Source organism: Balaenoptera musculus, chromosome 10 (assembly GCF_009873245.2).
Source record: "Balaenoptera musculus isolate JJ_BM4_2016_0621 chromosome 10, mBalMus1.pri.v3, whole genome shotgun sequence".
Classification (NCBI taxonomy): domain Eukaryota; kingdom Metazoa; phylum Chordata; class Mammalia; order Artiodactyla; family Balaenopteridae; genus Balaenoptera; species Balaenoptera musculus.
In genome coordinates, this window is record NC_045794.1 from 100,862,462 (window position 1) to 100,879,244 (window position 16,783).

Consider the following 16,783-nt stretch of genomic DNA (forward strand, 5'->3'; position numbering starts at 1 on the left):
TTTTGCCTTGCTTCAGGTGCATGTGGGGATACTAACACCCAGAGGTGCCAGAGCACCTGAGGTCCCACAGCGAACTGAGGCCCCAGCAGGGATGAGACCCCTGGCCTGGGCCTTGGCCTCGGCCCCGATGCCCCAGATCTGTCGGACGCGGGGGCGCCTGCAGGCCTGGATGACCAGGATGCCAGTCTGAAACCTCAGGACAGACGGATGGCCGGACAGGCGGGCGGAACAGGTGGGAGGAAGCTGGCAGGCCCCACTGGCCCATGGCCAGGCTGGGAGTCTCGGCGCCTAGTGGCTTGGCCAGCACTTCGGCCTTCCCGACCACCCTGGACACGGGCTGAGCAGCGGGTCTGGGGGCCAAGCCCCTGTGGCCAGTGGGCAGCGAGCCATGCCCTCCGTGCAGACTGCAGGGCTGAGTCCGTGCCCTGGCACTAAGCCTCGGGCAGGCATCCTGGAGGGTCCCTCTTCCAGGAACAGAGGAGGGTGGGACCCTGCCTGGGCCACTCAGCACCTCCGAGCGGAGTGTGAGCCTGAGTGAGCCCAGCCCCCTCCAGGCTCTCCCCCATTCCACAGCCCTGCCCTCTGCTCTCACCAAAGCTGGGGACCCCCTCTGGGCCAGAACCCCCTGCACAGTGCCCTCACCACCCACTGCTCTGGGCCGCCCCCTCCAAGAACTCCCGGGCCACCAGGGCCTCCCCAGCCACGTGCCTCAGCTTGGATGCCTTTGGGGATGGGTGCTCACCCTTCCAGGAGAAGCCTCCTCCACACACACCCCCCCACCCCCTTCAGCCTGGCTGTGATGACCTGAACCACCGGTGAGCGCTTCCCGGGGCTAGAGCACCTCCCCGAGCCCGGGGGGCCCCAGGGCTTGACCCAGGTGGCCCGTGTCCTGAGCACCACCCTTGCCTTCCACTGCCAGCCCCCGGTTAAAGGAGAGGGGCAGTACCTTGTCCCCAGCCACCCAGCCACCTGGCAGGGATTTGGTGTCGGAGCCAAGAGCGGGACAGGGCTCTGCAGCCTTTCTTCCCACCTCTGGCTCTGCCCCAGGCCCTGTCTGTCTCCTCAGCATCCTTCCACTGCCCTGCCATCCTCCTGCCTCCCCCGCTTCCTCCCCCTTCCCCCTCCCCCCCCCCCCCCCACCCGCCGCAGGAGTCCCCACCGCAGAGGAAGGTCAGGGGTCGGCTCTGGGTTACACTCAGACTTGACTGCAAACCCTTGCTCTCCGCTCCTCTCTGGGACAGGATGGGAGACAAGCATGTGGCCCGGGGGGTCAGCCAGAGCCTCCCCTCCGATGCCCACTCCTCAGCGCAGAAGCTAGACATCGAGGACTTCCCTAGGCCGTGGAGTCACCGCCGCTCAGACCCTGCCTCACTCCTGGAGCTGCACAAGAGGAAATAAAGGAGAAGGGCCCGGGGGGCGGGGGGACGTTCCGCTCCTTACACAGCTCCAGCAGCTGCGGCCTGGAGGGAAGCCCTGCCTGACCACACAGCCCCGATGTGGCATTTCCAGGCCAGTGTCTCCGGGGTCCCCCGTGCCCTGGGTGATGAACCCAGAGTACCTGTGTGCTCCGAACTACTGGGGACAGGGTGAGTGACCAGAGCCCAAGGCTGCTGATTCCCTGTCTGGTGCGCCACGGCACCAGCCTCACGGCCAGCCCTGGGCTCCTGCCCCGTCACCCCGTGCACACTCCTTGAGCACCCCGACGGCCCGGCGCCTGGCATCCCAGCCTATTTCATGGACCTGAGGCTCAGGAGGGTCACCCTGGGAACCTGGGCATGCTGGACACCATGCACCACCGCCAGGGCAGTGCCACCATGAGGGGTGACGCCGCCGCCAGGGCACTGCCAGGGTCTTGGTCCATTGGGGCCACCAAGCCAGCACTTTAGCCTGCTGCAGGGCCCAACCCAGGCAGACGGGGCACAGAGGACACAGGAAAGGCCCGGGGAGACGGGGCACAGAGGACACAGGAAAGGCCCGGGGAGACGGGGGCAGCAAGGTGATAGATCTGGCTGCCGCCGGAGGGGGCGTGTCAGCAGCACCCGGAAATTCCCGGCACTCCCAGCCAGTCACCCTGGAAAGATGGGAGTCTTCCAGGCACCCAGACCACCCCGTGTCCACCTGCGCCAGCACACCTGGGACCTGGAGGCCTCTGCCACCGCTGGGCAGTGGGCCCTGACCAGGTCAGTGGGCCTCGCTGAGCCCCAGACACACAAACAGCCATCTGACCATCCAACATGTGTTTACTGGGAACCAACCGAGAGCCGAGTGCTGTGCTGGGCGCTGGGGGAGGGGGCAGTGGTCAATCCCACAACCGCAGGCCTGGCCTCTCCAAGCCTGGGTGCTGACAGGGCTCCCCTCCCACACTCGGCCTCCCATCAGCCCTGCAGATCCCTCTGAGGAAATCCGCCCCCTCCCCTCGGCACCCCCTGCGACCGAGGCCGGCGGGACCAGCCTCCTCCCCTCTCCCCTGTCGTCCACCCTGAGCCCAGGTGCTTTCCTTAGCTCTGGATGAAGCTACTCATCTCTGTCCTGCAGCTCCCCAGGCCTGGGGCAGCTGCCCTGCCCGCACTCCGACCTCACCTCCCACTGCCCACCCTACTCTAACCAGCCGCCACCCGCTCCCCATCCCGGTCATCCCGCCGCCGCTGCCAGCAACGCCATCCTCCTTCTCTCCGGCACGTTCTTGAGGACCCAGTTCAGAGGTCACCTTCTGTGAGAGGTTTTCCCTGGTCTACCCTCACTGCAGATGAACTAGTGTTCCTGCTGTGGGTACCACAGGGCTTTGCATAATCATGCGGAAGGAAGGGGGCTTCCCAACTACACCTGCACACGCGGCCAGTCTCGTTCCCCTGGCACAGGGGCTGCAGTGGGTGTTGCTGGTGTGGAGAGCAAGCTCGGACTGCTGGGGAGGACGGGTGGAAGGGCAGGAGGGGAGAGGAGGGCCCCTGAGCATCTAGGCCTATCACCCGGATGGAGAAACTGAGGTCCACAAAAGGGGAGGGTTGCCCACAAGGTTGCCTCAAGTCCATGGCACAAGGCACCATACACATGCTGAGCCGGCAGAGGTCACAAGCTGGCCAGCTGGGGCCACCTCCTCTCTGCTCAAGCCGGTCTCAGAGGGAAAAAGTCAGGGTCCATGGCCGGGAGGGACCCAGGGCAGGAATCTGAGGGCTTCTCGGCTCCCCCGCACCTACCAGGAAAGCGTCCCTCTGGCCCCAAATCCAAATGGAGGCAGCCCCTGAGCTTGAGAAAGTCCTCCCTCGGAGCCTCATGACTCCTGGTCAACGAACAGTTCTAACCAGCTGGGTTAGTTGGTTTCTCCACCCATGTGAGGTTACAGGCAGCGAATTAGAAGGCAGTGGAGTTTGCTGAAGGCAGGAAACCTGCATCAGCAGAATGCCATGAGAGGCAGTACAGACCTAAGGGTCAGGCAGATCCAGGTTCGAATCTGGGCTCAGCCCTGTTGAGCATGACCTAGAGGGTTATTCGGTGCTCTGACCTTCATGCTCCTCCCAAGTGGGAGGCCCTTGCTTAGCTCCCCTTTTCCGGCAGCCTGGGAGGGAGCAGATTCAAAGCAGACCCCAGATGTCTGCACACATTCACCCCACGAGAGAAAGCCTTTCCAGGGGGACCTGGTCCCGCAGAAGTGGAATGCAAAGCGCTGTGTCCCCAGTCAGGGGCCCAGGGAACAGGTAGTATGTTCTGGAGGAATTCCTATTCGAAAGGGTTTTGCAATTTGGGACAGTGAGGGCCTAAGTCTCAGCTCTGGATCCCTCGACACCCTGGCCCTTGGCACCCTGGCAGCACTGCCACATGCTACGGGGAGGGTGAACCCAGCCACCACCAACCCTTCCAAAGTCTCCTGCCAGGGGCCTGCTCCTTCATAGCTCCAGCTGGACATGGCACCAGGGCTTTCTAGCACAAGGAATACCTCTGGCCTGGGAGGCACGTGGAGAAAGGTCGGGAGCAGGGATGGCCATGGGGGGCGGTTCCAGAAAGGGATGGAGGCCCACAGGTGTCACTGGGATGGGACTGCCAGGGGCGGCTGACTTGGGCTCTTCCAGACCACAGCTGATGCCAGGGAGCTGCTTGCTGGGCAGGGTGGAGTACCCACCCTGAGGCCCGCTCCAGGCAGCAGGCAGGCTTTAGGGTCTGCGGCAACAGTGTCTACCTGGGGGCTGCAGAATTTTAGTGTCTTCTACTCACAGCCTCAGATCGAGCCCTTCTGGCATCCCCAGTGCCTCAGAGGCCACCTGCTCCGCCCCGAAAGTGGGAGAGGCATCAGTGGGCAGGGGTCCAAGCCCTGCTCCGTGTTCCGCTGCTGAGGCTGTGGGATGACCTGCCCAGGGCCCCAGCATCCCCGCCCATGGAGCAGGCCGACCACACCGCATGGCTGCCTCACACAGAGGACCAGGAGTCCTGGCTTCCTTCCAGGCAAGGCCTTTCCCCATCATCCCGAGCCCTCACTCCCGCGTCTGCTTGTATGCCTCCAGGGCTGGAGAGCTCACTGCCTCCCTGCCAATAGAGGGGCTGGCCCAGAGGATACGGATGCCCTGGGTGGGAGGCAGGACCGGGAGGGGGCCTGGGCAAGCGGAGCAGCTCTGTGATGGAGACCGGGAAGATGGAGAAAGGGAAGAGGAGCGCACCTGTGCCCACCCCCACCCCGCCGGCTGGCCCGAGGGGAGGCCCCTGCCCTGAGCCAGGGAAGGAGGACAAATGGTGGTTTTGTCCTTGGCCAGCCGGCGGCCCGCACCACACAATGACCCTTTCATCAGGCTGAGGGAGCCCTGGGCCGGGGTTTCATCTGACAAGGGAGGGCGCCGGCCTCCTGTCCCCTTGCTGGGGGAGCTGGGGCGGGGGGGAGGTGAGCTGTATCTGAGCTGGACCCAGGACCATGCAACATGGAGGCCTCAGGGAGCCAGCTGAAGCCCCTCCATCTGCCCCAGGAGGAGCGAGGCCCCAGGAGGTTAGGGGGCTGGCCACAGGCCACATGGAGGGGCCTGTTCTGGGTACCCCAAATCCTGAGCTGACAGAGGGTCTGCATCCCCACAGCCAAGACCTCCACCCCACCTCACCCCCTCGCCTGCCACCACCCGCAGGGTCCTTCCAGGGCAGTCGGACCATGGCATTGGTCCAGGTCCCCAGCCCAGTTCTGGGCTCCCGCAGGCTGAGCAGCCCTGGCCCTCTGCTCCCCAAGGCTGGCATGAGGCTCCGGGGGACACGAGTGTGTGGGGAGGGCAGAGGCAAGGAGCGCAACTTGCCAGACCTGTGTCCATGGTGTCCCCAGAGAAGCCCAATGAAACAATGTGCGGTCAGGGCGTCAAAAATCAGAAATCACTCCCCTTCGTGGTGACCTCCCCGCTCCAGGGCACCTCCAACAGCTGCCTGTACCACCCCCGAGGCCCCAGAGATCCCGGGACTCCTCTCGCTATTGGACCAGAGCCGGGAGGGCTGTTACCCAGAGGTGACCTCAGGAAAGGGCCTCTCTCCTGGACCCCGACATTCTTGTCTGCCCACCTCAATAAGATGCTGAGAGGCTCCCTGGAGAGAAAACCTGGGTGAATGTGTTTGCCGGTGAGTATCGTTCCTTCTTCTAAGAGTCTCTGTTGTGCTCCTGTTTAGTCTGGGCAACTCCCATCCATCCTTCAAAACCCTGTCTAGGTGTCACCTCCTCCAGGAAGCCCTCCGAGATCCCCTAGAGAGTTCATCACTCTCTACTGAACAAGCACAGACACAGGGCCTCCCTCTGTCACGGGTGGCCAGCCTCCCTGCTCCTAATAGCTGAGAACAACCCCATCTTCTGAGCACTTACTGTATACCAGGCACCCAGCAGAGCTCGTCTCAGCATTTGCTTGTTGAAGTCTCACACCCCCTCTAGGTTACTGTTCCCATGGCCCCCACTGTACGGAGGACACAGCTGAGGTTACGGGATGCACCCAGGCAGTAAGAGGAGGAACCGTGATGTGAACCTGGTGTCTGCGTCACCATCAGGCCCCTTGGCTTCACAAGGACCAAAGGGAAACCTGGTTAGAAAATGGGCCCTTCTCCTGCGGGCCACAATACATAGCTGCAGGGCCTAACGCAGCCCTGGGAGGAAACATGTGGGGACCCACCTTCCCCTCCCGACCCTCCCGACCCACATACAGAAGGTCGAAGGACTCATGTCCAAAATGCACCACTTCCCCCTTTAACTAGTGGCTGACAAGCCTCACTCACACGTCAATGATGTCTCGAAGTTCTCTGTGATCAGAGCAGTTATATTCGCATATCTTGAGCTGGGGGGGTCCCTTGGGGGTTGAGATTTTGTCAGGTTCCCCAGCTCGGCTCACCCGTGTGCACACCCCTCCACAGAGCCACACGTGCTTTTGAATCCCAGTGGCGTATGGGCCTGACCTGAGCCTGTGCTGGAAGGCTCTTCATTTCCAAGTGACCGACGACAAGCGTACTGAGGCCCAGAGAGGCCCATGGACCTGCTCGAGGCCACACAGCAGAGTTCCTCCCGTACCGGGACACGCACAGTCTCCTAGGCTAGGAGCTGCTCCTCCCCAGGGCAACCTGTCCCCGCCTGAGCCGGTGGCCCCATTCTGCCCCCACGTAGGCTGCGATACCATGGGACTGGGCCAGATTCAGCAGCCCCCGTCCAGGGTCATGTCCACAGGGCTTCTGGAACTGCGGTTGGCACCACCAATAAAGCCACAGCGGCAGAGCCGGGAAGAGGCCCAGCCTTGGCAGGGCAGTGGTGAGCGCCCTCACCCCCACGGCCAGGTGGTCGGTGAGTAACTGCCCCGTCACCATGACTCACCCTGCTCCCCAGAGTGGCGGTCACCATGAGAAACTCGTACCGGAAGATCTGGGGGGATCACTGCAGCCAGCCCCACATCTGGGAGAGGGAGGCCGAAACCGGAAGGGACCTGCCCAGGACAGTAGGTCAGCCCTGTCCTGGCACGAGGCCTTAGCCTGGCCCCCAGACCCGCCGACCCGGCACCGCAGGCCCTCCCCTCGGCCTGCAGTCCCCCACCTGCCCTCCCTTAGGCCCTTGCTGACCCCCACCGGCCCTGAGAGCGCCGGCTCTGACAACAGTGGAGAGCGGCGCTGGCCGGAGCTGCCTCGGATGGCCAGCCAGGCCAAGCTCAGAGTCCGGCAGGGGCTGGGGCTCTTCCAGGCCAGCACACCCGTCCGACCAGATCAGTGGCAGCGGCCCAGGCATGCATCTGGGATTCGCTGTGCACGGACCACAGCCCGGGATGCGGAGCCGGGAGAGCAGCCCAGATGAAAGGGGCAGGATCAATTGTCCGCCAGTGTTTGTGATCCCAGCAATGGATGCCTTCTGGAAGTTCTCTGGAGCAGAAAGAAGCCTCTGCCCAGGGCCCCCTCCTGCCCCTGGCATCCTCAGATCCCCAGGGCCAACCTTTGGGAGTATTCTGAGAAGGCTACTGAGATGGGCTTTACCAGTGACCCCCAACAGTGATCGAAGCACTTTGCACTGCTGCCTCACCTGCATTCAGGCCTAGGCTCATAGACGGCCCACAGGGTCTTCTCTCCACACTCACATTCATTTGCATCACTGAGGACCTGCTTCCACCCATGGCATCTGACACCCCTAATCCTAACCCTAACCCTATTCAGCCCTATGCCCACCAACAGTGGCGGGAGCCCCAGAGATGCCGGAGCCTCCCTTGCTCCCTCTCGGGAACGCTGGCGTTAGTTTCTGCTCAGGAAAGGCTGGCATCAGCACTTTCTTCCCCCTGGGGCTGAAGGTCAGGCTGGACTGACAGTGGGGCAGGGGTTGCTGAAGGCAGGGCAGGGGGCAGAGTCTGCCTTACCGCCCTCCCCCCCCACACACACCCACTCCAGACCCCAGCACTGGTCCAGGAACGTTCGGGAAAGCTGTTGCCTTAGGAGAATTTCTGCCAACAAAGCTGGCGGTGCACACTCGAGGAGCGAGCCTCTGTGGGCACAGATGGCAGTCACGGCAGGCCTGGATTTGGGGTGCCAACCCCCAAAGGAAAACTTAGGGTCTGTGGAGGTGTACTGGCCACCACCTGCCCCAGAGCCCCTCAGCTGCGGCCCTGGCATCCCACTCTCACCAGCTCCTGAGCCCTGAGCCCACCTCCTCGTCCCAGATTCTTACTCCAAACCACCCGGGGAGGACTCCTGGTTTCCCACCCCTGGACACCTCCCCGTTAACGCCAGACCTCAGCCAGCTGGCTCCAAAAGTGATTTCTTAAGCAGAGTAGCTACCGATTCCCTAGTAAGGCTTAAGATTGATGTGCTGGGGATTCTGGGGAGGGGGAGGCTTCTGGATCTCCACCTCCGACCTCTGAGAACCAGAGGCTTGAGATTTCAAGACCTCCTGAGTCGATCCAGATCCCAGGAGGGTCGCCACAGCAGGACTCTCTGGCCTGGCACTTTCCTAGCCTGAGTCTCCAATGATCAGGCGTTCCCCACCCGGCTCCGAGCCCTGCCCTGGGCGGCCTGCCCCCCCTCACCCCAACTCCAGGCGATGCCTCCGCAGCCGGGGCTGCCCGCCGGGCCTGGAGCGCTCTCTGCGCCCGGACCTTGTAATTATGTCCCACAGCCCGGGAAACCGCGGGCCTCGCAGCATCTGGCTGCGGTTGCGAACTTTTGTTTCAAGATGCGCGACTATTTATAGAAGGAAAACTGGTAGGATAGTAATTTCCTAGGAGCTGGAGGAGAAATTGGCTGCGTCTCTATTAAAAGGGGGCGGGGGCGCGGCGATTTATTAGGACTGCGGCCGCGCGGGGGGGAGGGGGTGGCGCAGGGAGCGGGAAGGCAGCGGCTGCCCCCTCTGGCCGCGTTAGGCGACCCCGGACGTGGCCCGCGTGTAAAGGAGGGGGAGGGGGAGGGGAGGAGAGAAGGGGGGGAGAACTGGCTCTGAGGTTTAATCAGTAGCATCCAGCTTAAATTCCCCCAAACGGCGGTTCCATAAATCAAACGTCTTTTTAAATCGGAGGCCAGAGCATATGCGTCCCATTAGGAATCCGGCGAAGCCACCGCTGCGCCGACGCGCCCCTCGGCTCCCTGGGCCCGGACGGGCCCTGCCGGGAGCTTCCCGGAGCCCGGCGGGCGCTGCCCGGCCCGACGCACCCGCGCCCCATGCTCCTCGCGCTGCCTTGGCCGGCCGCACGCGCTCCCTGCGCGCCCCCCTCGCCCCAGACGAGGAGTCGGCCGCGGCGAGGGTCGGGCCGCTCGGCGCGGCGGGAAGCCGCGCGAAACCACGGCAACCTCGGAGGACAGCTTGGGTGCTGTCTGGTGGGACGCGGCGTGCACGTGTGTGCCAGTGTGTACGCGGGGGAGCGGATGTGTGCGTTCGGCTCTCTCGAGTGTGGCACGGCCGTGCGGGCCGCGTGTATTTATATAGGGAGGGGGATCCCGTTGGTCCAGGATTCGGCTGGGAGGCGCAGGGTATCTCCGCGCTACCCGCGCGCCCTCCGGCCCTCGCGCTCCGTGCGCGCAGCCAGGGCTACGGGCGCCGTCAGGCCTCTAGCGGGCCACCCTTTCCCTGACCTCAAAGCCAGAACTTCTCACTGCCTCAGCCGACCCCCAACTGCTCAACTTTGGCGGCTTAGGCCGGCTAGAAGACCCATAGTGCCCCCGCTCCCGCGCGCGCCGGGCACCCGGCGCCCCGCCCAGGGACCTCACTGCCGCGTTCCCTGCTCGCCCAGTTCCAGTGCTGGAGCCCAGGGAGGGGGCCCCCACCCGCCCACCCCGCGTGTGACCCGCGGCACTCACAGGTAGCTGCCGCTGGACAGGATGAGAAAGATCTGCGGGCAATAGACGGAGAGGAGCGCGCTGCGCGGCGACAGCAGGAGCATGGTGGGCCGGCGCTCCTGGCGGGGCTGCGCAGGCCCCGCGGGCAGAGCGCGTGGGCCAGCTGAGGCCGGGGTCTCCGCGGCCCTCCCAAGGTAGGGCGGCGGAACGCGGCGCTAGGGAACCGAGCGCGCGGGCCCCGGCGCAGTGGTCGCCCGTGCCCCGCCTCCAGGGCCGCGCATCTCGCTGGGGCTGGGGCTGCGGCGGGCGCTGGGGCTGGAGTGCCGGGAGGCGAGCGGGCAGTGGGCAGCGAGTGCGCCTCGGCCGCCGTCTGGCCCTCCGTCCGTCGATCGGTCGGAACCAGCTCTGTCGCTCGCTCTGGCTCACGTCTTCAAGTCTCCTGAGGCGCGCGGCTGCCATTGGACGGGCCACCCCTACATCCGCCTCCTCCGCGGGCGGGTTTTTTAAAGGGGAGGCTGACCGAAGCATGCGGCGGGAGCCGCCTCCAGGGCTTGCCCAAACCGCCTTGGCTCGGACAGTCCCCCCAACCACCAACTTCAGCCAGCCACACCGCTCTGGCCCGCTCTGGAGGGTGCACCTGGGGGGAGGCACCGCGGGATAACCGCGCGGGGGCGTGCGCTTCTCCTGGGTGTTGTGCTGGGCAATGTCTGCTCCGGTGTGCGTGCACGTGCCTGCACGTGCCTGCGCGTGACTGCGGGAGCGTGGGCGCGTCTGTGAGCGCGCAGGTGTGTGCGCCCAAATGCACTGTGTTCGCTGCGTCTCTGCCTGCGTGCGCCCCTGGGTTTGGTGAGACTGGCTGTGGGTCGCATGCACTCACTGCCATGGCCAACCAGGCCCAGCGTGGTAGGGCTCAGCTGTGCACCAGCGCGCCGGCGTCTCTGCAGGGTCCTGCCTCTGAGTCTCTTTGGAGAGGCTCTGCACTTGTTGGAGACCCCCCCAACAAGTGCATAGAGGCCCCCAACTCTGGCTTCCCCCCACCTCACTTCTTTTACTCTCCTCTGAGGGGTTGGCTGGGATAGGTTGTGGGGCGGAGCACACCCACAAGAACACACTTTTCTGAACAATCCTCCTTCCAGTGATTTTTTTTAAAGCCCAAAGCACAAGGTTTTGAGTCCCACCTCCTATTGTCTGCCAAGCCAGGCTACATATGAATGTCTCTCTAGATGAAATGTAGATCCCTTAAGCAGGAGTTAAGGCACAAAGAGGGAAGGTGACAAGACAGGAGAGGTCTGTGCAATATGACCAGTGGCCCCAGAGGGAGTGGATTTCCTGGCTTCTAGACCTGGCATGGAGACTTGTCCCCAGCATCCAGGAGGAGGGGGCCGCCTCCCCTACCTTCATCCCTCTGGGCCCTTCTGCCTCTCCTGAACCCCCAAGAGCAGGAGGCAGTCATGGAGCAAGGCTCATCCTGGGGCTTCAGGACCCCAGTTCCAGTGGGCAGAGGGTACCCAGACTCCAGATGGTTCCTCCCGGCCCCGGCTCGGCCTCCTCCACGGCTGCAGCTTGGAGGCTGCTCAGTTCCAAAGTGAGGAACTGTGCCTCCTCAAAGCCATGTGCTGTGAAACTGCCCCAATCCAAGGTGCATCTGCTTTTGAAGCCCCGATCCGCAAGAGGGTTTCAGGGGCTGAGTTCTCCGTTCCTGCCGGCCCAGGGGCTCCCCCAGAGGCTGCACATCTGCACTGGCACCCGGGCTGAGGGGCATGTGTGTATGGTGGCTGCACGTGCAGAGGTGGGGGTGAGGGAAGCTGCTCCTGAACGTTCATAATCATGGGGGTATGGGCGGGGGGAGGGGGCTGTGATCACGGAATAGTCCCCCAATACATACAATCTCAAGATATTTCCTTGGAACTTTTATGATCCTAAAATCCCAGCTCCTGGGATTCGTCATGGCCCTGGAATACACTATCTGGAGGAGTCCCCAGGTGCCTGCAGCTGCTGTGATATCGTTACCAATAAGAAAAGGTCAACTTTATTGGGACGCCCTCCACCCCCAGATCAAAGGCCCTCAGGACTAACCTTCCCAGCACCCAGTGAAGGAGGCGCTACTGTTACCCCATTTTTCAGACGAGGGAAGGTGGGCTGGGAAGTTAAAGAGCTCACCCAAAGCCACCCAGTGAGGGGTGAGGGGGAGGATGGATCCCTAAGCCTTGTCCTTATGCACTGGGCTTCCAAGTCATTTAACCCCTTAGGTCACATCTGGCCCAGCTGCCCCTCCTCCCCACCTTGTGTAGCCAAGATGGCTTGCAAAGAAAGCAGGCCCCTTCACTCCAGTACAGGCACCACCAATGTGGTGGTGACAGGGGCTGAGTCCCCTCCCCTTCCCTCCCTTTGGCAGGTCCCAGGGTGACTCTCTGGCTTTCCTGGATGTGGTTCCACAGGGGTGTTTGGAGACCACATCTTCTCTCCCCATAGGACTGGGAGAATATATGTTCTAGGGGGCATGCCGGGGGGAGGAGTCCCCCCCTCCAGGGCTCCTTGGTGGGGCAGAGGACAGAGAGGCTCAGCGAGCTCTGGTTCGCTGTCTCATGCGCTCCCAGAGAGGCTGGCACAGGTGCCTGGGCACACGGGCTGGGTCTCACTCACTGGGTTCTCTCTACTCAGACACTGGCCGCCATCCTGTTCAGAACGGCCAGAGCTGCGGTCCCATTTACAGAGGGGAACGAGGAGGCTCAGGAAGGAATGGCGAGGGGGAACCTGCCCGAGGTCACATCAACCTCGAGCCCTGGCCAGAGCCCTGGCCCCAGTCCTGGGCACCGCCTTCAGCTCCTTCCACAGTCGCGGGCTGGGGAGGTGGGGATGGATTCATAGAGTTCTTCCTGCAGCCGGGAGAATGGGTGCTTTCAGACGACTCCTGTTGAGGAGCTGGTGTTAGGAAGAGCAGTCAGAGGTGGACGTCCCAGCTCTGCCACCTACTCTTGCAGACAGTGACTTGGCCTCCCTTGTTCCATCGCTTCCTAGTCCTTAAAACGGGAGGAGTAAAAGCACTCGCCTCCAGGGTTGCCAGGAGGCGATAAGGCCTCAGTGCTGAGAACCAGGCAGCAGAAGGCAAGCCTCATTAGGGGTTGCCTGTTACATTGGGGGGCACAGGGAGAGTAACTGCAGGGGCTCCCGGAGGGTCCGGAAAACAGTGCCTCCCTCCCCACCCCCACCCCCCAGCAGGCTCAACACACTGCACCCTTACCTCCCATAAACACACACCCAGGGACACAGCCTACAACAGACCCACAATAAACAGCGCCACCAGCAGCCGCAGACACGCCCGCCCAGGCCTGCAGAGCTGAGGCTAGGACGGGGAGCTTCCAGCCGTGCCTGTGCGGCCGCTGGCCTCAGTCCCTGCCGGCCCTGGGCCTCAGTTTCTCCATCTGTAAAATGGCGGAGGAGGCGCTGGATGGAGAGGCAATGGATGAAATTACTCTCAGGTCTGCTTCTACCTCTCCGCCTGGGGGGCCGCGGCTCGGCTGGCGGCACCGGTGCCGGCCCTCCCTTGGGGCTGTTCACCGGCTTTGCCCGCGGCCGGGACCGGGCCTGCCTTCCCCCCCGTTGGCGGCGCACAGTAGGTGCGCAGGGCGCGTCGGGGCGCGGAGCCGTGGGCCCCCCGGGCTTGGTGGACCGCCCCCCCCTCACGGTCACACTGCCCGCCCACCCCCGCTTCGAGCGAGGCCGAGACAGATTCTGTCTAAAGGAGATCGCAGCTCAACAGGTAAGGACTCGGCTGGGTTCAGGAATGTGGAAATACGACTCGGAGCAGCTACTGTAGCAAGCAGCGAGCGCGGCCCGCCGGGAGCCCGCCCGCCCGCCCGCCGGGCCGCGCGAGGGGGAGCGCGGCGAGAGGGGGCCCGGCCGAGGGCCCCGGGCGGGCGGGGGCGCGGGGCCCGGACCGAGCCCGAGGCGGCCGGGCCGCCCGCTCGGCCCCTCCCGAGCCAGCCGGACGAGTTGTCAAGGTAATTTCAACACGTCCGGGTGATGGATAGAGACGAAGGGCCGTGGCGGGTGCCCAGGCCGGCGCGCTCGCTGCCGGGGTGCGCGCCCCCCGCCCGCCCGGGGCCCTCGGCCGACCGAAGCCCCCCGCCCCCCGCCCCGGCGCGCCCTCCAGGCGGCGACCGCTCGGCCCGGGCTCGGCGCCCAGCGCAGCCCGGGGGAGGGAAGGCGCGTCCCACCCCCGGGGCCTGGAGCCCAAACAGGTGAAAGTACGCGCCGGGCACGCTCGCCGCTACCAGCGAGCCTGGCCGCCCGCGCGTCCTCCTCTCCCTCCTCCAACCCTGGGCTGGGCGCCCCTCGGGCATACCCGCAGCTCAAAGGGCTCGGCTGCGTCTCTGCAGGGCCGGGGCGAGCGTCCAAGGCGCAGGCCAGCCCCGGATCCCCGAGGGCTGCCCGTGCCCCCCTCCGGTCCCCACGTCCCCTGGGAGACACCCTGGAAGCGGCTCCTTCTGGCTGCTCCGATCCCGGGCACCGGCCCCGACCACGGGGCTACTCACCCGAGCTTCACGTAGAGAACGCCAAAGCAGAGAAACACGTAGAAAATCCACTTGCGAAAGTTTCTGTGCATGATCCAGGGAGGGGGGCTGCGCCATAGACAGCGGCGGGCGGAGGGGACGCGCGGGCCGGGCGAGGGACGGGCAGGAGTCGGGGGCTTCGGAGGACAGCTCTCAGCCGGCACTGCGGCTCCGGCGGCCGGCGACGCGCGGGCACTCGGAGCGCGCTGCCACCATGGTGAGCCCGGGCCGCCGCCGCCGCGTGCGCCTGGGGGAGTGACCTGGGCCGGGGGCCGCAACTTCGGAGCCGGACTGTGTGACCGCGGGGCCCCACGAGGGCCGGCGGGGCCGAGGCCCGAGCGCGGCGGGCGGGCGCTGCCTCCACTGGGCGCAGGCGCCTGGGGCCGTGCGCGCCTCGCCGAGGGCTGCGGCGGCCAATGTGTCCGCACTTGTCGGCCTCCGCAGGTGACTCGCGGCCCCGGCAAGCGAGCTGCGAGCGTGCGAGCGCGCCCCAGGTAGGAGGATCCGCCTCCCGCCCGCCCTCCTCGCTCGCCGCGCGCTCTCTCGCCCTCGCTCGCGGGCTCTCCCCTCCCTTTTCTCCTCCCTCCCCCGTGACACACAAACGCATCTATCCCCCGGAACCCCCTCCCCAGGCCGACTCTCTTCCGATCGCCCGGCCGGGACTGGGAGGGAGGAAGGGGGTTGGGTGCGCGGGGAGGGGGGGCGCGCGGGGGAGGGTGCGGCACCGAACAGACACCTGCGGAGGGGCCGGTCGCTCCTCTGCGCCCGCAAGGGTGGGGGGCCGAGGAGAATGGCCGATTCAGGCTGTGGTAGCCACTCGGCTTCCAGTTTCTAGTGGGGGAGGGAGAGACCACCCACCCACGCCCATCGCCGTCCTGGGCACGCTTACCCTACCCCCAGCAATTATCCACACGGGGTCCACCAGGGCCACACCCTTAGCCCAGGCACCTCTGCCAACGCCGCAGGCCTCGATCAGACCCTCCTCCAGCGCCCAGGGTCCCCCCACACCTGTCACCACCGCTGCCAGTGGCGCTTACTCAAAGTAGGGACAGGAAAGGGACAGACAGATGCAGGGCGGTGGCTCGGACGACCTCCTACAGAAGCTGTTTGGCTCAGCACCATGATGGAGAGGGATAGGAGGAGGTTAAGGGGGCTTCCCTGGCTGTGTGGCAGGCTCCCACCCCAAGGACTCCCTGACGGCTCTCCCCACCGCCCCCGGTCCCCTCAGTCTGCACCACCTCCTCTGCAGTGCCAGGCTCAGTATTCACGTTCGGTGCCCAGAGCGCGAGGTCAGAACCACCGCGGTGCCTCGCATACGGGAGTGGTCTGACTGGGTTCAGTCCTGGGCAGTGGGCACCCGGGCGGGCAGACCCTGCTGCTGGCCAAAGCCCTGTCTGTTCCGAGAGGGCAGGCTAAGCGCTGTCCTGGCCAGGCTCCTGTCCCGCTCCGAGTGTCTACAGACCTGGACGCCTCTTGGGAGAGTGGATGGAACTGGGAAGCACTTAGTCCCTGAGGACCAGCCGAGACCCGAGACTTGCTGGGGAAAGAGTGCCAGAGGTGGGGGAGGGGTGTTGCTTCCAGCCACCCTTGGTCCCACCTAGCCAAACCCCAGCGGGGACTTTGCCTCAGAGTCTGCCTCCCTCCCGCGCCCCGCCGTCCCTCTCGACCCCCTGCTCCTGATCCCCTCTTAATCCTTCCAAATCCCTGAACCTTTGCCACGACCCGGGCGCGGGCCGTTCCTCGGCCCCTGGATCCGAGTGTGGGCGGGGGCAGCCGTGCAGAGCGGGGCAGGTAGGGAGCGTTCACAGATGAAAGGCACGGTGGAGATAAGCACAGGCAGGGAAATTGAGGCACAGAAAGAAGTGAAACGACAAGAGCAGCCTCACCCCCAAGTGTCCCCTGCGTCCCAGCGCCCCAGATGTCACCCCATTTCACGGGACGGGAAGCTGAGCCCGGGAAACGGGAGGCTGCTGACTGGAGCCGGGCGGGCTGGGGAGCACGAGCCGATGCTGCCACCCGGCGGCGACACGGAGGACGCTCGGACGCGAGGCTGCGGGCGCGCCAAGACCCGGGCGGGAGGGGGGTGTCTCCGGCAGCTGGGGCCACGCCGGGACCCGGGACTGCGAGGCGGACGGGGTGCCCCACCTGGCACAGGTTCCGGGGGCCACCTCCCCGCCCCAGCGCCACCAGCCTCAGTCTCCGCCTCCGATAATGAGGCGAATCCTCGGGAGCTGAGGAGTGTGGCTGGACTTAAGTAATGACCCCCGCAGCGGCTGCTTGCTCCCGTCCCGGGGCCTCGGCGACCGCCCCAGACCTCACGGCTCGCGGACCACCACCCCCAATCCGCTCCCGGGTTCGAGGTCGGGCAGGCTCCCGAACCAGCCGGCCCGGCGTAGTGGGTCCAGGAGAGGAGAGGGTTACGGCTAGCGGGTGGGACGCCTAGGTTAGTCCACTCACTCAGCGTGCTGCTCCGTGCCTCAGTTTCCCCGGGAGAACAG

At 65.0% G+C, this 16,783-nt stretch overlaps 1 protein-coding gene across 5 annotated transcripts in view; it reads right to left on the bottom strand.

Moving 5' to 3' along the window:
* WNT7B (Wnt family member 7B) overlaps window positions 1-14,732 on the bottom strand; it is a 51,435-nt gene extending 36,703 nt beyond the window's left edge. For all 5 annotated transcript variants that reach the window (XM_036867521.1, XM_036867525.1, XM_036867523.1 and 2 more), the window contains exon 1: window positions 14,268-14,732. In XM_036867521.1, the coding sequence (XP_036723416.1) occupies window positions 14,268-14,363 (96 nt within the window). In that variant the 5' untranslated portion in view covers window positions 14,364-14,732. The remainder of the gene's footprint in view (window positions 1-14,267) is intronic.
* Between the last annotated feature and the right edge of the window lie 2,051 nt (window positions 14,733-16,783).